Source organism: Rattus norvegicus, chromosome 17 (assembly GCF_021556685.1).
Source record: "Rattus norvegicus strain SHRSP/BbbUtx chromosome 17, alternate assembly SHRSP_T2T, whole genome shotgun sequence".
Lineage (NCBI taxonomy): Eukaryota > Metazoa > Chordata > Mammalia > Rodentia > Muridae > Rattus > Rattus norvegicus.
The window spans coordinates 71,358,110-71,380,719 of NC_141550.1; the positions used below are offsets into that span (position 1 = coordinate 71,358,110).

The 22,610-nt window shown below is 43.2% G+C and overlaps 1 protein-coding gene across 2 annotated transcripts; it reads right to left on the reverse strand.

Moving 5' to 3' along the window:
• Nucleotides 1-514: 514 nt before the first annotated feature.
• Nucleotides 515-17,512, reverse strand: Klf6 (KLF transcription factor 6). 2 transcript variants are annotated; one of them, XM_087591407.1, is made up of 5 exons: nt 17,167-17,289; nt 13,569-14,142; nt 12,077-12,260; nt 11,338-11,514; nt 515-767 (listed from the first exon to the last, which is right to left on the reverse strand). In XM_087591407.1, exons 1-5 carry the CDS (start codon nt 17,266-17,268, stop codon nt 515-517), a joined length of 1,290 nt encoding a protein of 429 aa, XP_087447533.1. In that variant the 5' UTR covers nt 17,269-17,289.
• Nucleotides 17,513-22,610: the final 5,098 nt, after the last annotated feature.

Below are 22,610 nucleotides of genomic sequence, written 5' to 3' on the forward strand. Positions count from 1 at the left end.
AAGAGACCCTCTAAGTAAAATATCTACCAGGAGTAGGGCTAACGTTTCAAATGAAATGAGTAGTGCCTTCTTAGGGGTCTCCTTTAGGTTGGATATATTCATTCTGTTGGTGTAGAGATTAAGGAGTGATGAAAGCAGATTCATTCATTCATTCCTTCAGTCATGCAATGAAAAATACTTCTACAGATTGAGGAGTCTGAGTTGTTAAGCTATATACACACAGCACTTTACCCAAAGAAATGCTGGCTCTAAGTGAGAGGAGAGAAAGATGAAGGACCCCAGAGCCTAGGCGAAAGCTCAAGGTAGGAATCCCAGAACAGATCAGAGCAATGTGTCCATTCCTGAAGAGCTATTACATCTCTGCAAAGATGGGCCAGGAAGTCACCATGATTCAACTTCACATAAAAATAATTCTGTCTATACCTTCTATAGTTCTATAATGAGTATTTGTAGGAAAAAGATTTAAAAATTGTCCAGAAGTAGGAGCAGTCTTATGTCACTTTTACTTATGGGCCTAACTTCTGAACCATAGAGTGTGTTGTGTGACTAGAATAACAGCTTCCGTGATGTTATCCAATAAGTCATACAAGTCAGAAGGAAGAGTGGGGATAATGGTAAGGAAGCCACTGGCATTGCACCTACTGTCACTGTCATCATCATCCAAAGATGAGGATGTTTCCTGATCACTGGGTCTCCTAAACACTGTGGCATTTGGGCTTCTGTTACACACACTACCTTCCCTTAGGTAGAAGAGTTTGTACCCATGTCTTGCCAAGGATAAAGGAAATCAGGTGATTACATGCTAAGTACCAAATAAGGTGCAAATAAGAAGCAAAAGGCAGAGAGAGAGAGAGAAAGAGTGTGAGAGAGAGAGAGAGAGAGAGAGAGAGAGAGAGAGAGAGAGAGAGAGAGAGTCTGAAGCCTGGCCAGAGAGAACAGGATATAACTGAAGCTTAAGGAGAGCAAATACATCCCAGGCAGCCTCCACCCTCTGACAGGGCAAGGCTTTTCCACCCATGACCCCATTTTGCCTGAGAAATTTTTATACCACCTAGATATATAGGCATATAAAGTTAGTATACAAATCAATCATTTATTGATAATAAATAATGTAAGTCCTTTAGAAACAATTCATTGAATACATGTGATTTTGCCATTTATTAAAGATGAAAGCAAACTAATGCATTATTATTTTCCATGTTAACATGAAGAGTTAAATCAGTTAAATATTTATTATTGTAGGGCATAGAGTCCTTTTGATGCTTTCCTAAGTTGATCAATATTTTTATTTTATAATCATCAGTGATGAGAATGTTGCTTTGCATAAGTGTGTCTCACAGAACAGGAGAATTATATTTAGGGTCACTTCAGCAATCATTGGAAACTCAGGCCTAATCCCAAGCCAAAATTAGATGGAAGACTTTCATGAAACTCAGGCTGGTGATTCAAATAGTTATTTTCAAAACCCAGCATTCTAACACAATGGAGTCCAGTGTGTATTAATTTGATCTCTGCATACTAAGGAATGACCATTGGAAGCTATGAAAATTCTGTATTCTTTGTAATTAAACCGTATTTCTGTTGCAGCAGGAAGCATGCGGTGAAATCCTGCCATTTCTAACATATGGTAGTCTTGACTCCAAACCAAGCTATTCCAGGCAGTGTTCACTGGCATTACGTTGCTGTAGTGTGGTGGCACTCACAACATAAAGTATACACACTGTGAGCTCCAGCATCAGGACTTCAGAAAATTCTCAGGCTGCAACATGGAGAAGGGCTATGGATATACCTCAGATTCGTTATACATTTGGTTTGGAATTAGTTCCTGGTGGTGGTATGTCCAGAAATGTTTTACTGTGGCCACATCTTTTACAACCCTCACATTTACTTATATGACTTTCCTCTTCATATATTAGGACCCACAGTTTAAGCATGTGTGCTCCGTTCACAAGATGGCATGGAAAGAAAAGAGACTCCCTGTATGCAGAGAAAGCACACCAAGTTTGAGTGAAAAGGTAAGCGATAATCACTATTTGCTGAGGAAGAGTATTGGTTTCAAGACTTTGTATTGCTGGTTTGCCAGAAATTCATTGATAGGTAATAAAAATTAAGTGCAGAGCTTAACCAGAAGACAGCAGAACACAGACATAGTTTTGGTACACCTGTCTCATCTGTAGTATCTAATTTGAAAGTTCAACAGAAGGGTTTTAAAGAGTGTAGGAATGTCATGGGAAGAGATGGGCTGGTCTGTGTCTCTGTCTCTGGTCCTGATGACTATACGGTTTGTTGTCTGAAGCTGGCTCCTGCAAAATGCTAATGGCACCCTGCTCACCCCTCACTATTCATTAGAGGAGAGCACCCATTAGGTGAACATCAGTCCATTGTTCTTCAGAGGGATAACTCACACTCCTGGAATCAGACAGCCGTCAAGGAGACTGTCCTAAATATTCAAAGAATCCCACACTAATAAAACCAAGGCAAATTTGTGATATTTTAATGATAGTCAAGGGTAATGAAGGCACAGGTTCAGGAGGAACAACCACGGGAGTGAGCCACACAGGAAGGAGTTTAGTAAAAGTAGCCAACAAGCAAGAAAACAAAAGCCAATTAATTAACACAGAGTGAAATGACGGAAAGGAACCAGGAGTGCAGAGGTGCAAGTGCGCCAGTTATAATTGGACGGAACCCACGCCAAATGAAATTGGCATCTCACGAACAGCATCCAAGGCAATGTAGGGGAAGCTGATTAATCATTTCGTTGGGAAGAATGTGATAAATAATGCAATAACGCTGGGTGACCTTGACACAGCATCTGTTTAACGGTGACTTGCGTTATCTCAGTCAGAATGGCTCCGACCTTGGGGTTCACGGGTGTTTAAGAAGACGGTTGTAACAACCAGGCCTTCTAGAGCATTTGTCCTTTGTGGAAACCAAAGTAAATTTGAGGTCTATTGGCCAATTCCATTCTGCAATTGGACCATATGTTCCTGGCTTTTGACCCGAAAGTGTTTTACTCAAAGACTTGCTGTATTTCCTTCCTGAAAGATTTCAGCAGAGTAGCAAGAAATTCTAGAGGAAACTACTTTGTGGATCATTAAGAAATAGCATAATAGTCTATGCTTAGTCCCCGAATGTACAAGGAAATTATGCTGTCAAAAGTAACTGTGAGTAAATGACGTCTATGACTGGTCTTCAGAAAGGGGAGGGGTTTATTCATGTATAATTAAATGTAATGGGAAGGACATTCACAACTGAACAAGAGACTGCGAGGTGTTTTAGGTAATACCTTCCACACTTCCTTGTACAGTTGTTTTCTTGATTAAGAAATACACGGTCTCTACTATGCCATAATAATAATGACGATCAATTATCAACTATTGCTTCTAGTCTGCGTCCAGTTCTCTCTTGACCTTATCGCTAAGACTCCAATAGTCCTGATGGCTTTACACTGTGTCTGTTTTAGGGATGAGAAAAAATCAGATAAAAATGGGTTATGAGAAAACACAGGCCCAGAAGTGGATGACATGTTTCCTTATAGGTTCTGTACAGGAACAGTCATCACTGTTCAAAGCAGCCATGAGACAAGTGCCCACTCTTTGCAGATAGGCCATCTACAGATCCCTTCAAGAACAGTGACCACTGGGTTGTGTTGCTGTTACGAGTCTCCAAGGAACTTCACAACTAGATAAGAGACTGGGAGGTGCCTTAGGTGACACCTTCCATACTTCCTCATACAGTCGTCTGACTATCGGGTTCTGCCCACACTGACGGATATTGGAAACACACAAGTTCTCAAGAGCAAACAATGTCCCTCATTACCTAATACTGCAAGCTCAGAGTCCGGGTCACGATTATTAATACTGAATCATCAGAAGCTATGGGCAGGTCTCTCTCCCTTCTCAAGCCCTGTCAATCTCTTCATAAGGTAAAGAAGCCAAGTGTCTCTGGATCCGTAGTTTCTTACTTCTACTATACTTACCCTCGTTAGAAAAGGAAGTTCCTTACAGATTGGAGAAGCCCAAAAGATGGGACATGTCCTCTGAGAAACCAAAACTTTGTGCAGAAAGTCTGCATTCAACTGTTAGTTCACCTCTCCTTATATCTAAGGGATAGTAACAGGAGTGACTTGAGAAAGTGGTACTTTCCACTGATCTGTTATCCAGCAAAACACTCATAGCTCCTGCAGGGTTTCTACTCTAGGTATGGTGGGAAGCAAATGTTTAAACCTGGAACATTCTAAGTCAGTATTTTCAATTAGCCATCAATATCTATCCTCCACCAATTATTCTCTTTAATTTACATTAAGTTTTGACAGAGAGGAGAGGGCATAGAATTGACTGGGAACATCTGAGAGGAGTTAGGCAGAGGGTATATGATCAAAATACCTTTTATACCTTGTATAAAATCTCAGAGAATTAATATTTTCTTTTTTTGAATGAGTGATTTTTTTCTCCCCAAAGGCCATCTTACCATGAAGGATTTGACTATTAAATGAAAACCTTCACAAACTCATGTCTCATCACCAGATAGCTTGCGAGGGCTTTTGGACTTATAAATTCAAAAGCTGGGCTGGAGAGATGGCTCAGTGGTTAAGAGCACTGACTGCTCTTCCAGAGGTCCTGAGTTCAAATCCCAGCAACCACATGGTGGCTCACAACCATCTGTAATGAGATCTGATGTCCTCTTTTGGTGTGTCTGAAGACAGCTACAGTGTACTCATACATAATAAATAAATAAATCTTTAAAAGATACATAAGCTATTCTACAGTATATCATATGTTTATCGTATAAGAAACATAAGGAGGACTGGATTCTTCAAATGCCTGGCTGCAAGAGTTCTCTGCCACACTGCATCTTGTTGTTGGCATACCTATCCTGTTTCCTTTTCTCACCAACACCAACAGAAGAATGGCATTTGAGTGAGGTGCTTGGTTTGAGGGAGTTAATTGATCATGACAGTAAGTGTCATTAACTATCCTACACAACTGGAACCCAGTCTTACACAACCAGAAAAAAGTGTGGTAATGTGAAACTTAAGAAATCCAAGGAACAGAGCTCAGTTCCTTCAGTGTAGCTGAAGCCTGCAAGGCTCTTACAAATGTGCTCTGTCATGACAAAGGACACGTTTTGGAGGATCGATCCTTAGTGTGATGGGTTTCCACTTATTATTTGTGAATTTCAGAGACTCTTTTAAGGTTAATCATACGTGGTATATTTGACTCTGGGGGATCTCCATTTAAGGAAAAATTGTAGAACTTAAATGACAGTTCGCTTCCTTTCCTGGATTATATAATGGATGTAGGGTTTGAACTGGAGTGTACAAGGGTCTCCCAGGGACATCTGTCTTTCAGTGAGGATGCCTCGGTGACTGTTCAGCCCAAAGTGCCTCCTGAAAGGACACGTGGGACCCAGCTTTGTCCCTCTCTTTGTCTCTTTTCATTCACAGATGTTTGGAGAATCCTCATTAAAATTAGTTAGAGTGAAATGGCAAAGACCCTGGTAGAATAAATCTAGTTAAATACACTATGCTGGATTGCCTCGTTTGCATGATGCACGGGCCTCCTTTTCTTCTCTTTGTACCTCCTCTCCGTGCATTAGGTGATCCCTGCCAATGCGTGCAGGATGCCGCATCCCCGATGGTACTCTCTCTATTCTTAAGCATTAAAAATAAACACGTGCCATCTGTCTCAGATCTGGAGAGCAATTTGAAATGGTGACTTCTGTTTACTTAAGGTTACAAGATTTAAAGCTTTAGTGACTCTCAATTGTGAAGACACTCTGTCTCTATTTCAGAGAGTAGCAGCACTTTTAGGTGAATCCTATAAACTGAACAGAACCATCCCATGAGAGATCGGGCAAGACAGAGAACAGGGTGGGGCGATGCTCAAAAAAAAAAAAATGGTCCTTGGTATTGACTGTTCTGGATCAGGGCAGTAAAACTGGTGTTTCTGGAGTGTAGCACCTCAGTCAGGTGGTGTACTATCCTGAAGCCTCAGTTTTCCTCATTTGTGAAATGGACATATTATTTATTTATGGGGCACCACATATATGCAGGTATATGAATGCACAGAGAAGGCGTGTATAAATGTATTTCTTCCTAAAATCTGATGAGAAGGTGGGAAAAATCATCATCTTAGTCATTATCAAATTTCAAAATCATAATATTAATCCAGCTGGCAAAGGAAATTGTTACAAAACCAAATAGCTCAGGGACTGAAGAGAGGGCTCAGGTGTTAAGGGCAGTCATGAGGACAAGAGAATTCAGATCACAGCACCCATGCCAATATCTCCATCCTTAGCTCTAAAGGGTGGAGACAGGAAGATCTCTGGGACAATTCCAACCTAGCCAGGAAGGCACCAACCTCGGGTTCAGGAGAGACCCTGCCTCAAAAAAATAGGGTGACTCCTCTGATGGAAGAGGGTACCTGATACCCTCTCCAAACAACACATGCACAGACATCCAGATCAATAAATAATAATAAGCAAATATGAAGACATAGTTCCATATTAATAGCTCCTGGTAATATACCACATACATTAAAAAGGAGTTTCATGGAAGCTGTGCTCTTTATGGCAATTAAAGTATAAACATAAGAGACTTCCATTGGCCACAATACAAAGGCCCTATTAGATAAGGAAAGGAATTGGGGGTTTGGGAGACCTGGGGAGATTTTGAGTTCCTTTATAGGTACAATAGCACTTTTCAAAGGAGGTTAGTTTTTTTCTTTTTTTACTTAAATAAAATTATATGTTGTCAAGCATCAAATGCCCAAGCAACTTAGCTTTAATTAACGGAGTAATGGGCAGTTTGAGAACATTCTGTTTTCCATTTTCAGAGCAATTTTCTCCAACAATACTTTCTCCTGTAGCAGAAGAGAAACTTTCCTAGGTCCGGGCCAAGAACTCTGAGGACGGTGAACATGTAATTTGAAGTCCACCCTGCACTCCCAGACCGCAGAATGTTAGTGCTATAGAAAAATCTAGATTCATGTGACCTAGTCCAGACTATTTTAGCAAGGAGTAAATGGAGGCCCATTGTTGCCGAGCAAATTGTCCCCGAAGTACACAGCTTGTTAGAGCAAAAGTGTTCCCTTCCTTTTAGCTAGGTTTCAAAAAATTTGTTAAGCAGACTGAAAATGCTTTATACGCTATAAATATCCTAAGGCTGTGGCTGATTCCTTGCACAGCGGTTCTCCAAACAGCCTTATTTGAGCATAACTTAACTGATCAGCAGACTTTGCATGACAACACGGTCCGGTCTTAATAGTAGCCGAGAGAGAATGCATTATGGAGACTTTATTTAGACTGCACAGTCAAAGTAATCCAACTTGTTAGTCACCCTGACATGTGCTTCAGAACGCCACACACCCATGAATTCTGGCCAAAAAAAAAAAAAGTCACCAGCTCTTTAAGACCTAACCTACCACCAATCCAAGTTGCTGATAATAAAAAAAGAGGGGGGAAAAAAGGGAAGAAAAAAGCTGCTAATCTAGGCACACATTTAAATTTTCCTTCCTAATTATAAAATATATAAAATAAGAAAAATCCGCTAAACTCCACACAGCTAGCAAGATGTAGCTCCCCTCTGAAGTAAATGACGCTACCACACCTAAAATGGAGACCACCCTTCCTAGGGAATCAAAGGGCAATGCGTTGAAGAAGCCCCGCAGAAACTCACTGATTTTACCCTGTGGCTACTGATTGGCTTAGAGAATCGGAAAGCAGATTCCAAGGTGCATCTGTCACACTGGTCCACACAGTAAAACCAGCGGCCAACACCTCAAGCTCCTGAAAGGCGCTGCTCTGAGAGAAGTTGCGGAATTTTTTTTTTTTCTTAAACCGTTCACTATGTGACGCATTTTTCCTAAGTCACGAAATCATGTGAGGAGAGGCCTCTGCACTACTTTAGGGAACTAACCAGGGAACTCTGGGAGCAGGAACCAGTATCTGCACAGAGTCCATGGGGATGGCTTTCTGGCCTGACTTCCCTTTTCATCTGCTTGCTGGTCACTTCTGTCCTTCCCAGATGGGAGTCATCCAGGTGTGACGCCAGCTCCATCCAGAAAGACTGGCCCAGCTCTACCAGCTAAGTGAACAAAATCTGTGGGATTTCAGAAGTGCACTGGACAAGCTATGGTGCTGGGTCCTCTGCACCGTAATAGTCTCCCGGGCTTGAGTGACAGGAAGAAAAAAAACATGCAACAAGTTTTTTCCTATTGTGCCCCACTCCCGAAAAGCCTAGGGCTGTTTTTGCCAGGCTTTGGAACACATTCAGGACATTTGAGGGGAGGGGGAAGCCATGTCAAAAGCCTCCCTCTAGCTCCAGAGACAGCTGTGGAAAGTAGGAAGAAGAGGAAGGCAGGGACCGAGCTAGGCAAATGGCCCTTAGAATTGCACAATGGTGATTTCCCGGGGAGGAAGCCAGGCTGAGTAACACAGCAGGAATTTAACAGCCCCCCCTTCCCCCCCCACTGCACCCCAGAAAAACAATCAGGCTCCAGATGCTGATAAGAATTCTTTTTATGTTATTCGAATAAAAAATACATTCATACAGAAATATAACAATCTCGCAAAAAACAATTTCAAATAAAATCTTGTAAAACAAAATTTTACAAAAATCTTACAAAGATTCTTTAGATAACAGGGTGCTTCAAAAAAAAAAGAAATAAAGAAATTTCACTAATAGAAATTTTTTTTTTAAATTTCAAGCAAAAGTTTCTGCTTGATTGAGGCTCAGCTGTCACCTGAACAGAATGTACTCGCTTATTATTAAAATTACAGGCATTGACACATACGGCACCCAGCCCCACCCAGTCCAACAACATCTATGTGTTTCATAAGTGAGACAAGCCAGCACAAGTCCTCCTTCTCTTCTGTTTACCTTCTTACTTAATGGAATTGTTGTGGATAAGCACACAGCAGGGCCAAAAAAAGGAGTTTTCCAAAACCCAGCAAATCAAGTGCTAGGATTTTGAATTGCCAAACAAAAGTGCATTTTCCCCTTAAGCAAAACGAAACCAGTTCCGTAGAGAAATGTATTCGTCAGGCAAGATACGACAAAACAACACAACAACAACAACAAGAAAAAAAACAGTTAAGGGAGCTTTAATCGTTGCTCATTTCCAGGAAGATCAAACAAAATACCAGCCCAGCCAGACTCAGTCTCCTTTATGTAAAGATGCACACCCAAAAAGTCAAGCAGCTGGATGAAATACCAGAAATATCAGCTGTTTACGCTGTGGTATGCCAAATTCCGGGAAAGTACTCCTTGAAAAAGCTGGAAGAATCTACATGCTGGAAAAAAATAGTTTCATCTGCGTAAAAAGTATTCTAAAAAACAACCCCTGTAATCAGCTTACTCTTAGGTTAGATCTTCTAGTAAGGCTGGAAGGAAAATCAAAACCTTTGTGTGTCTGAGTCCAGCTAGTTGGCCAGTATTTTGTTCATGTCCCTTGCGAATGGCCAAAGGTACCCTATTCCAGGTTTGCCCATAATGACTAGCAGAATCAGCAGGCTGGAATAGACTCAATGCCGACAATGTCTTCAGCAAATTATTAAATTAAAGATAACGCCTCTATAAAAGTTAGGTTATAGTTTTCGATTTCTTTTAACCTCCTTTATGGCCATTTTGAAATACTTCTTCACAGGCTGTAGAATTTTCTAGCTAAACATTCTAGTTTCTTCTTAAAAAAATATTTATATATTATCTATATATAATATATATATACACATACACATACTATACACACAAATATACATACACAAAAAAATTTCATCCACTTTTTTTTCCCAAAAAAAAAAAAGCAGTATACTTTCAATATTACCAACAGATAGCTAGACAGGTACTCAAAACTTGTGCCTTTTGAGCAAGATATTGACATTGGTTTTTTGTTTGTTTAATACTTCTGTATCTTTAATATGTGTGACAATGTTACATAATAAATACAGCCGGTGTGTGTGTGTGGTGTGTGTGGTGTGTGTGTGTGATCTATACAATTGTGCAAGGTCTCTTAAAAGAGTCTCATGGTAGCAAAAATTACTTTTCAATTGCCATGTCTATTTTTTTCCCCATTTTAACACTGACAGTCAAGTTGTTGGAAATGAACACACGTTGACGTGTCAAAGGACTTTTCACCCGTTCGTCACTGTGGAGGATCTTAAAGAGGTGTTCTTTTTGTTGTCGTTGTTGTTCTTTGTTTTGTCCATATTTTACATTGATACAGTACAATGCCAGGTGAAAAAAGAGCCTTAATTAAGCATGCATCACCCATTCCCCTGTATTTGACCCCACAGAAGGGCCAGTTGCATAAGGCACCATTATGAAGGTCAACAGTGCATTAACAGCTAGAAAACCAGAAATAGTCCTCAAGGCATAAATAAGAGACATAGCTGCATGAGAAAAAACGGTTTCTAAGCTTAGTGGTTTGATCCACCTGACTGAGGAAGAAAAAAAAGTTTGTATCCTTAGCCTAATGTGGCATTTAGACCGGTAATTTCCAGACCCCAGCATTTAGATGTTTGACATGTGTCCAATTTCTCCAAAGGGTACCTTAAGATTCTCCAAAAAAAAAAAAAAAAAGAAAAAAAAAAGTAAATCCAAATTCTGAGTCCTTGAAAATACAACCCTACATTGCACAAGATCATTTTGCACTCGGGGAGTGTTACAAAATGGAAGGATTTGGAATCTGGGGGTGGGGGTTGGGGAGGTCGTGTCTTGCCAGGCCGAAATGGCTTAAGGGAATCATTCTACACGAGTTGGATCTTATAGCTGCTTATTAACTGGAATCAAGGTTGGAGACCCGATTTAAAAAGGTTAAAAGTTTATAGCTCCCCCAGACCATGCACGACTTGGTTTGTATTGTGAGGGAAAATGACCACTGTTATTTGTAAATACAGCTTATACAAGGGGTTACAAATGAGCTCCGTGTAGCCAGTACAAGCTACTTGACACAATGCACATTCTATAGCTGCACCAGACACCAGAAAGTCCTTTCACACGGGAAAGGGGGACAGGGGCTCCCCCGACCCTTAACACTCGCCACTATGGGGTCCTGAGTTCCCGCTCCCACCCTCCAAGTTTTTCCATCTTTTTTTTTAATTTTAATTTTTATTTATTTTTTTTTATTTGTTTTTATTTTTTTTTCTAAGGTGCAGACACCCTTCAGGAAATGATTGGTGGTCAACTCATCCCTTGGAATACTCCTCACACACAAAACATTCAAACTGCTTTTTTTTTCTGTCTCTTGCAGGTATTTGCTACCACAAGGGGGGAAAAAAAAAGTCTGCCTCGCCATACAGTCAGTAATAGATCCTCAACATACAGTCAGTCATTCCCACCCATTAACATTCTCAGTGCGCATGCTCACGGCGAAAAGCTTAGAGCCTCTCAGAAGGTTAGAAACCAGTGGTGAGTCCGGGGTCACCCAAACACCATGCACCATGGGTGCTATGCCGCTTCTGACATGACTTTTGTAGCCCTCAAAAGACCTTCCAAAGAGAGGCCTCTGGAGGTAACTGGGTAGGAAGCAATGGCATGCTTTGGCTGGTACAGGTATCCCTCCTTCCATGGCCGCCTCTTAGCCTGGAAGCCTCTTTTAGCCTACAGGATTCATCCTCTGCTCCCTCAGAGATGCCTCTTCATGTGCAGGGCCAGGTGGTCAGACCTGGAGAAACACCTGCAAAGGCAAATCAGAAACAAAGAAGTTGAGTTTTGTCTCCTGGATTGTGAGGCACACAAGACACGACGGTCCCTGTACAAGTCCTCTGAGTCTTTGCCAATACTTTTAGGGACAGGGAACCCCCAAGGCCGAGGAATACAAATTCAAGAAGTCTTCAGAGAACACCTAAGAAATCCCAGAAGGAGTCTAAAGGAACTCATTTCTCAGTTTTTGAATTTGAAAACTGTTGGAAGCCATTTTGAAAACCCTAGACAGTTTTCTTACAGAAACCTGGCACGCTGCTTCCTAAGAGAGACAGTCCAGGTGTCAGAGACTTTTGCAAAAGCCCCAGACTTAAACGAAATGGCAACGAGTAATAGGAAACTATTGGCCTTCTTTCCAAAATCTACTGCACACACCTACTCTGTTCTGGTTCCTCCTCATTCCCATGATTCCACACTTCTTTTTCATTGACGTACCTGTCACAGTGAGAGCATTTAAAAGGCTTGGCACCAGTATGCTTTCGGAAGTGTCTGGTCAACTCATCACTTCTTGCAAAACGCCACTCACAACCTTCCCAAGAGCATCTGTAAGGCTTTTCTCCTGGGAAAAGAACACAGGACAAGAGCACATGACTTCACTGACATGAAGTGGGGCAGGGAGAAGGCTCAACAACATAATAAACTGCGTGGTCCCCACAGTCTACAGTCCTCTCACCGCATGCTATAATGGCAGGATGGTACCTTTGGCAAGCTAAATGTCATAACCATAGTTTCTTCTCTAACCTAGCCTGAAGGGCTCACTTGGGCTTTTTTTTTCCCAGGGATCCAGGTTTGACAAAGTCATGCTACTGAAATCAAAGTTACCTCATGACAATGACAATTACTCAGACCGATGACATACTTGCAGGGTGAGGTGTCAGCCCACAGGACCCAGAGCCTTGCTGGGGGAGGAGATTTATTGCTTTCTCCATGGAGACTGGCCCCCCTCCAGCACTATCTGCTTCCTTACTCATTTCCCTGTGGAATGAGTCGTCTGGGACCTTCTACATTTCTACAAAACTGAAATCATGAGTTTCTGAGAAACCTCATTCAGAGGCTTTCGGATCAGTTTCTAGATGGCGATCAAACAACCAAAAACTGACGTGACTCCCTAGCTAAATTAAAAGTATAGAACAGAATAAAATGCTATCCCTGAGTGAAAAAAAATGCTCAATCAACCCAAGGCAAAAACTGTCTTGTTTGGGGACACTCATATCCTCTCATAACTCAGTGCCTCTTCAGGGCCCTGACTTCATCTCTAAAGAATTTGACTGTCGTCTTGGTAAGATACAAGTTTACAATTACTTATCCTGTTATCCTCTCCCTCCTATCCTGTATGTTGTGCTAGCAGTTTCAAACAAACAGAACTTCAATCTAAGTGGTGGTACTGAGTTAAGAAAGCCCTGGGACACGGGGTAGTCACGGTAAATGCCCACTGGCCAAGGCTACTGCTCACACTGAGGCCTCAAAATACCAGTTTCAACATCAGAAAACTCCAGGCTACCTGCACTTACATGACAAAGAGAGAGGCGCAACCCAAGATAGCGCGATGCATGGACAGTGGGGAATGAGTACCCAGTGGATGAAGGTTTGGGTGTCCATGGAGAATGTGATCTGGACTCTTGTTTAATCTGAAAGCATGAACCACTCATCTGATTCAAACGTCCAGTCTTTTCTACTCTGAACTCCAAAAAAAAAAAAAAAAAAAAAAAAGGCGGGGGGACCCAATTCCTTGGAGACAAGAATTAAGGAGGTGAGGATCTCCTTGCTTGCGACTACATCCTGGGGAGCCCTGGCTCCCTCCCAGCACTGACTCCATTCACAGGCGCCCACCAGCAGCTGACCGCCCAGGCCCCGAGAGGGGACTGACCTGTGTGAGTGCGCTGATGTGCTTTCAAGTGGGAGCTTTTAGTGTAAACTTTCCTGCAGCCGTTAAAATGGCACCGATGTACCCTTCTTCTGCCATCTGGGGAGGCGTCGCCACTACCCTTGTCGCCAGACTTCCCCGAGGTCCCACTTCGAACCTTCCCAGGTGAGGGCAGGTCTCCTGGCCCACAGCCCCATAGTTGAGAAGATTCCCTATTTACTTCGGGAGAAGAAGGAGGTGTGGAAATGACCGAGGAACTCAGATTTCCTGAATTGACTAAGACTTCACCAATGGGGTCAGAGGTAAACTTGGTCGTGGGCGAAAGTTCCTCCGAACTGTCTGAAGATTCGCTGCTGACATCAGAGTTCAGGCTATTGGTCTCTAAGTTATAATTAAAGCCGGAGCTGATCAGAGAGTCCTCTGGGGGACTAGAAGAAATCTTCAGTTCTGATTCCTCCTTCCTCTCCCGTGCTAGAATGATTTTGGTCCACAGGTCTTCCTGGTTGTCAAATTTTATCTCAGAGGCTGACACGTAGCAGGGCTCACTCTGAAGATAGCGTTCCAACTCCAGGCAGGTCTGTGCAAAAAGAACCACAAGAAGGCACGTGACTGTTACGGCCACTGACAGTGGAACTGAAAGCACACAGGAATTAAAAAAAAAAAAAAGGAAAGAAAACATGCAAGAAAGGACGAATAAATTATTTCTGTGTCGGGTACTGTGGGTCACAAAGTCTTCTGGAATGGGAATCTATTTCCTCAGGAATGCTGGAGAAGGACTGTTTCTAGGAATCTGAAGGAAAAGCAAAGGTGAGACCTCTCTTGGTTTCTCCAGTGTTGGACCAATGGCCACAAAGAGTGATGACTGCTGCTAAGCCTGTTTTGTTGTTATAGTTACAAGTGTTGACATTTCTAATGACGATCCTGGTAAACCACACAAAGAGAACCAGTCTTACACACATCACTCCCCCTCCCACCAACCTAACAGGTTTAACCAGATCCTCTGACATTCTCTAGAACTATGAGCATCAATGAGAGAGCCCCAGCCATCCACCATCCAGGAGGATTCCCACAGCAGGTCAGAAAGATTTCGCAGCTCACGGTGTGGTCTGAAGACCCTCCTTGGGGGACACAGTTGGCAATATAGGACTGTAGTCAGAATACAGACAGCAGATATCTGTCTGTATCCACTTCACAGACATCAATATAGATCTGAAAAGAAACCTCTCATTTTGCTGTGTAGCTGAGACCTAGGAGATTATATAAATATATACATATATATATACATATATACATATACACATGTATGTTTTTAAATGTCATTTCCCAAGTGCCGGACTGTGGATACCACCAAACTTTAATGATTTCTTCACACTGGCCAGAGAGAACCAAGAAATCTCAACAACAGAAATGAATTCTTTCAGAATGGCCATCTGCTATTGTAAAAAATGGAAAGGGGGAAATTACTCCCTGGCTCTTCTGGGAGTCCCACAATGAACAAGGACTTTATCTCCTGGCCAAGGGTACAACAGTATGAGTCATCACTCCTTTTTCTTTCACGCAATGCCAAAGGAGACTTCCTTTTGAAATTCTGACCAGCAGCCAAATAAGAACTCGGCTCAAATGTACATGCAGTGTGCCACGGACAGAGTGCTTGCTCCTTCCCCGGCCCTGAGACCAACCTTTCAGGGAGCTACACACTTCAGAGATTGGCAATCCCCATCTCCCTACCATCTCAAACTTTCTAGCCACTGGAAGAGAAAAATGGTAGGGAAGATTTTTAGGATTCAATTATGTGGGCCCTGATTTTTTCACTAGCTTTGCCTGCATGCCCATATAAGGCTGCCTGTGCCTCTGTGTATTCTATTCTACAGACAGAAATTTCGGCACTAAACTGCAAATATATATAGATATAGATATAGATATAGATATAGATATAGATATAGATATAGATATAGATATAGATAGTTATCAGGGCACAGACCATCTTAAGCACGGACCACCAGCCAAAGGGCTAATGCATACTTAACAATGTGCCTTCTATCACAGTATACACACATCCTCAGCCCTCCCTGTGGGCGGCTTCATACAGCAAGCATGAGCAAGCCACGGAAGGGGTGTGTGTGTGTGTGTGTGTGTGTGTGTGTGTGTGTGTGTGTGTACGCACATGCTTGTTTTCTCTTTCCCCACAAAATTCGATGTCTGTTACAGTGCGTACAGTATTAAGAATCGAGATGATGATACCTATTATTGATGTGCCAAAGAAATGGCGAGCTCATTTATGAGGATCTTGTTAAACTTTAATCAACTGGCTAATTTAAAATCTCCATTATACTGATGAGCAGCAGTGGGGACCTGACCAAAGCTCTCTGGGAGTTTAAAAGGCTCTGAAGGGGACCAGGAGCCAAGTCTGGCTAGTTGCCCAAATCCCAAAAGCCTAAAGGAAACTACTAAGATCAATTTCAATCACGTCCCAGGGAGCAGCTTCTTTGAGGAGGAAAAATGGGGAGGGGGAGAGAAAGGCAGAGAGGATTGTGAACAATTAAGCCGGCATGTGGAGGTTTCAGCCAACACTTCGCTTTCCCTGCGTTTTAAAGCCTGGGAGGTTGTGAAACCCACGGAATATATTTCATCTGCTAATTCACTTGGAGGAAAAAAAAAAAGCCAGCCCAGAAGGGTAGAGAGATGGTCACGGAATCATCATGGTTTTAAAGACAATGGTAAAAGTGTTTGAGAATATATATATTTTTGCCACTCACAGAATCCTAAGACTTAGAAGGGGAAAGGGGTGTTTCTTTTATTTCCGTTGCCCCAAATTCTAGTTCCACTTAAATGCCGGAATTGGAGATTTTTCTTGCCCAAAGTAAGAACCGAAGCAACTAGGAATGGACTCATTGTCATATGACTGACAAGTCACTTGTGTGCAAACAGCACCCCCACACACACACACCCGCCGCGCAGTCAACAAGAAAAGCAGGTAAGAAAAACAAGGCAGACATACGTGAATGCTAAGACATTATCCAGAAGAAAAAGAAACTGTAAATGGCCTTGAGTTCAAAAAGAACCGCTGCGTTCCGCGAGCAATATCTTAAGACTTTTTTAAAAAATTGGATGTACAAATATCAAAACAAAACCAAAATCCTTAAATCAAATCTTTTGGCAGTCAAGGCAAGCTCGTTCATATGACAGGGTCCAGCTGTGGAGTTTGGAACTGGTACAAGCCCCAAAGTTGTGCCAATGGTTCAGGTCTGGATCGGCCAGAGGAATCTGGGGTCCCCCCCTCAGGTGTATGCTGCTCGGAAGCTCGGAATTAGCAAAAATGAAACAAAAACGAAGAAATAAAAACGTACTGGGAAGGAGAGCTCGCCTCCACACAAATGACAACTCTACTCCTCGCTCCCGAAGGCTCGCTCTACAGTGCCTTCACCATTCCAAGCAGCAGAAGGACATCTTAAGATCATTATTTTATTTTATTTTAAATTAGGCAAATGCTAATCATCATTAAAAAAGATGCACTTCCAAGTACACACCATCTTGCCTGCTCCTCCGCGCAACTCCCTCCTCGGCGCACCGGGCAGGTGAAAAAAAAAAAATCCGTATTTACCTGTTGCCAATATTCCTCCAGGGACGGCAGAGCCGAGAAGTAGCCCGTTTCGTGCACAATCTGTAGTTCCTGGAAGATGCTACACATTGGGAGCACATCCATGTCGGGTTGGAAAAGACAGTCCCCGCTGTCGGGAAAACAGGGAGGTGAACGATCAGGAGTCGGAGCAGAAACTGTTCCCGGGAGCGCAGGTGAAAGTTTCATGCAAACTGGATGGCGCTGCAATCGGACGCCGGGTCCGGACCCTCCCGCAGCCCGCAGCGCGCCGAGCCCACGCAATATTTGCAAACAGCGGACTGACTGCAAGCGTAACCCCTGCAAAACTTCCCTATTCAAAGCTCCGCTGCCAGCCTCCCCCCTCCTCCCCCGCTTGGCTCCCCCCACTCCTCCTCCCCCCACGTGACCAGCTTGGAGCTCCGCCCCCCACGGTACCCAATCCTGCCGCTCCTGTCCCGGGGGCTGCGCGACGATGATGTCAGCTCGCACCAATCGCCGGTGCGGTCACACAGCGGCCCCGCCTGGCGTGACCGAGCCTCTCCATTAAAGGCCTTCCTATTGGTGCAATTCGAACTCGGCCTGCGCTGATTGGAAAGACGTCTCGCAGGCTATTTTTAGCAGGGTATATAAGGCGAGGGCTACGGCGCGCCGAAGGAGTCGGCGCTGGGAGGTGCACAGCCTAACGTTGTAGAAGTGCGGCCGGAGCGGCCGGAGCTAGGGGAACCTGGCCGGGGCAACCGGGCACCTGTCCCCGCCGCCCGGCTGCTCGGTTGCACCTTCTGATCCGGTCACCCGGACCGGTACCCAGCAAATCAAGGGAGCAGACATATGCCCAATCCCCCTCATTCCTCCCGATAGTGGCCCGTGTTCCCGGATCCTTCCCTGGCCCTCCATTCTCCTTGGTCCCCCGATTTCTCTCTTTGTCCCGAGTCCCCTCCGTACTCAGAGATGCAGAGGTGCCCCGGGGTAGGAGCAAACATGCCCTTATGTCCCCGTGTGGCAATGGGACCAAATGACCGAACAGCAGGGGGACTTGGTGCTCTAGAGTCACTGTGTGGTAGTTTCTGTCTGGATCCCTGGGGTGGAGGATGACAGGAGCCTGAAACTAAAATACCCCCACTTCCTACGCAGGCGGAGGGGGAAAAGCCAGAGCATCTCAAAAGCGCCCTACCTGACCTGTGTGTCAGATACACTCAGTTCTCAGGAATGAATTTTACCTACTCTAAGTTGGAAGTGCAGCTTTTAAGATCAAGATCGCATCGCTGACCCGGCGCCACCGCCACCCCGACTTGGAGAGCTGGACACTTACAGCTTAAAAAAAAATCCCTTTACTTGATGCACACAGTTTTAATTCAAAGAAGATGCAGATTCTGCTGCTAATGGGGTAGAAATGTGTTTATCTTTTAGAAGGCAGTCTCCAAGATGTCTCACGAAGGTTAACAGGCTTTCCCATTGTCGCGTAAACAATTTGAATTGTTTTTCATATGAATTGTCTCCCAAAGCACACCACGATATTCATTTAAAAGGAAAAACCAAAAAAAAAAAAAAAAGGAGGAAAGAGCAGCTAAAAGTTTTGAATAAAATTCCAATTATAATAACTTCGAAAATAATATTTAATGAACAGTATCCTTTTAAAAGTTATCAAACGTGTAAAATAAGTTGAAGAGAGTTTTCATATTTCATTTATGAGGTCTTGGAAAGATGCATGTATAGGCTTGACGGATTTGTAGGCAGGCTTAGTTATGAGCGCAAAGATGGGAAAAGTTATCTTACAATGCCTATTGTATGGATTATATGGAGGTGACCATTGGTCTTCATTTACCCTAGTGACAAAGAAGCAGACCTGTCCCTTACTGGGTTATGTGCCTGAATTCTGTTTCCCTGAAGGAAATAGAAATAGCTTTAGGATACACATGCATAGGTCGCACCAACTTCCCAGGGCGGCCCTTATATAGGAAAGAGCTTTATAATTAGCAGCAAGCATGTGACTTTGGAATAAACCAAGGAAGCGAGAATTACATCAAATCTATGAATGAAAGCCAGCTCCACAGAACTCATGGTAAAGGATTAGGGTGAAAGTAGAAGGCTCTGACTAAGTGAGGGCTTTAATAAGCCTAGAGGAGGCTGGGAAACCTTCGGGGTGTCATAATGAAGATATTGAAACTTGCCTTGGTGGATAGACGATTAGTCATCATTTTAACACATTCCCTTACATTCCCACAGAATGTAAAAAAAAGAAAGAAAGAAAAGAAAAGAAAAGAAAAGAAAAGAAAAAGAAATTCCCGGTCTCTTAAAAGCACTGCCAGTTAAATAGAAGATTTGCATAGTTTATTTTTACAAGAGTGAATTTACTTGGACATAATAGAGATACAATCAAAACTGCAACTTTCCGAAAAATTAATTAGTGTAAAAGTAGAGTACATTCATAGACTGAATCCTAAGCAGAAAAAACTCTATGACTTCCTGGTGCACGCACTAGGCATTCAGCACGGATTATTCACTTCCTGCGATGACCCAGGTACACATAAACTTACACAGCAAGCAAAAGCCCGATCATAGACGCGGTGAGGGGGAGGGCTCCAAATGTGTGTTGAGAGAAAGGCATTTGCACTCCTGAGCATTAACTATTGAAGGGAAAAATACCCTTGGCTTTGTTAGGAAGGTCTGTGCGAATGATCTGAGTAATACAGTGTTTGATTTAAAACAAAGTAACAGAATCTCAGAGGTCAGAGACTTTGAGATGGGGAAGTCTGGAACGGAAGAAAACTGTGACCTTTAAACTCTCCTTGTCTGTGCTATAAGTTTGACCTCAGCCAGTGTGTCTGAAGAAGAGGAAAGGTTTAACATGGCCTGATGGAAATGCCCCTAGAATCTCAGTGGTTTGAGAGCTTGAGGCAGGGGGACTGCAAGCAAAGGGCTAGCCTGGGCTAATGAGTGGATTCCAAGTCAGTCTGGCAGATGTGATGGGGCTGTTGCAAAAATTTGAAACAAGGAAAAGAAATGGAGGGGGAGGGGAGGAGAGAGGAAGGGAGAAGGGTAGGGGAGGAAAGGAGGAGAGGGGAGGGAGCCACAGATAGAGTGCTTACCCTGGAATCACAAGGCCCAAAGTCCAATCCCCAAACTATTGTATAAGGCTTCTTGGCTGGTGCTGCCTTTGTTTACTAGGAGATCCAGGGTATCTGGTTTTGTGCTCTATTTCCCAATCCCCACATACCTATTGTGGCCTGGGGCAGGGTGAAAAGCAAAGAGAGCAGACAGACTGCTAGGGGCTGAAGGCTGTTTCTCAGATCTGATATTACTTCAGCACTGGGCATGTGGGCTGTGGGACTGGAGCCTTGTAAGCCTTCCTGCCCCTTCTCCCTGAATAGCTGAGCTTTTTCTGTGTGTACTAAATGGAATGCTGGTCATTGGAAGTGAGTTTCTTTTCTTCTGGTCAGGCATGAAAAGGGATTTCCTGGTAATAGGACTCGGGTTTAAGGGGGACACTGCTGCCTCTCAAAGCGTTGCTTCTTTTGAGAGGAGGTTCTGGGAATGTGAATGGAGACCCCTTTCACTCTACTTCCAGGCATACCCATCTCAGGAGGACTTGGTGGAGGTTTGCGGAGAAGAGTCTGCATGTCAAAAAACGATGATAACTAACATTCAAACCCCGAGTCTGTACAAGTGGTAAAACCGAAGGCAATATTCCCTCATTAAACAGTTCTCCATCCTCAACTGTGCTCTTGATACTTTTGCCAGGGGAGGCAGGAAAATGAAGTCAACTCTGCAGATCACACAACAAAAACTCCAGTGAGAGCTCCTTCTGCCCGTCACAAACTGAAATCCCAGCCCTCGCAGGCCCTTCTCCTGGGAAGCAGTACACTCCTTGAGGGCAGCCCTCCTTCACCGGTCCCCATCTTCTCACCACACATGCCAGTCTGTGTCGTGGCATATCCCTGAACACAGGGAGATCATCCTCCCTGGAACTCCTGGGCTATTTTCTCAGCCACCCGCCACCGCCCTTTTCTTCTGCCATTTTGCTCTGTCTCTTCACGTGCTTCTAGGCCGAGCTGCCTCATTTCTCACAGTGAAGTTCCCTTACTTGCATCGAGAGGCGAAACCAACGGCTGAAAAGTCGAAGTTTGTAATTACACAGAGCTTTCAGCTTAGAGATCAGTAGATGGTAATGTGGGTTCTGATTTTCTTGTTCTTCTAGAAAATCCAAAGTGAGCCTTACAAATCTGGTCAAAGGTGATTGCAATGCTGCCTCCTAATTATACTGGCAATGAATATTCTCTCGGTTGGTGGAGAAGTCAGTTTTGTTTGTCTGGAGCATCTTTAACCATGTATCACCTCTCCCACAGAGGATTAATTAATATTTCATTTGTTTCCTTGACTGTTCTGTAAAATATCATTTTTTAAACAAAGCATTTGTGAGTTCTTGCGTGGTGCTCCGAGCTCAAATCCTCTTCCTCTACTACGTCATTTGCAGATAATTCTACTCAAAAGCACAAGGTGCCTTTTCTCCTTGTATTGGCATCTCAGAAAATAATGAATTTTCCATTGAAGAATAAAAAAAACCAAAAGTTCAGTTATTATATGATGTGTCAGGTAAAGGTTTACAAATGCTTTAACTGTTGAAATTTAAACTTTCACTCGTCAGTGCTAGTACTGAGATGGCTAATGAAGGATTTGTTTGTTTGTGCGCCTTACATTGTGACTAATAGCTAATAAATTAGAGAAGCTAATAAAGGATTTGCTTGTTTGTGTTGGGTTTGTTTGTGTGCCTTACTAGTGGTTTTGGTACATGTTCATGTGCTATGCCCAGGGATTACAACAGCTGGAGTGTTGGCAGAGGAGTGTGTGTGTGTGTGTGTGTGTGTGTGTGTGTGTGTGTGTGTTTATATCTAGTGTGTGTGTGTGTGTTTATATCTAGTATGTGTGTGTATGTGTATATGTGTGTTTATGTGTGTGTGTTTATGTCTAGTATGTGTGTTTTATATACATGCATGTTTGTATGTATGGGTCTATTTGTGTGTATATCTGTCTGCATGTATGTGTGAATATATATGTTTAATATTTATATATATATATTATATATAATATGTATAATTTGCTTTAGTAACCCTGTTTGTTAAATCAATAAGATGAGACATTTAAAGTGCTCACTGCACAAGAGACTCTTGATTCTGACTGCCTATGCTTACTAGGGGTCCTGGATGCCTGGGTTTATTTGTGTTTCTTTTCCAGTATCTATCTAGCTCACATTTCTCAACTCTCATGAAATACCTCTCACGGCTGGAGACAAGGTGGTAAGCAGGAAAGAGGGCAGGGTCCTAGGGGCGGGACGGTCAGTCTGCCTTCAGATCTGGCTTTCAGTCATCTATGTGCACGTGGGCTTTGGGACTGGAGCTTTGTGAACTTTTCTATCCCCCGACCCCCAACCCCTTGAACACTAGGCTTTCTTG

Coding starts and splice junctions, on each gene's coding strand:
- Klf6 (XM_087591407.1), bottom strand. CDS start 17,268: ATGGATGTGCTCCCAATGTGTAGCATCTTCCAGGAACTACAGATTGTG. Junction 14,143..17,166: donor TGGAGGAATATTGGCAACAG/GTAAATACGGAT, acceptor CTTTTTGCACAG/ACCTGCCTGGAGTTGGAACG. Junction 11,515..12,076: donor GAGGAACCAGAACAGAGTAG/GTGTGTGCAGTA, acceptor CTTCCTACCCAG/TTACCTCCAGAGGCCTCTCT.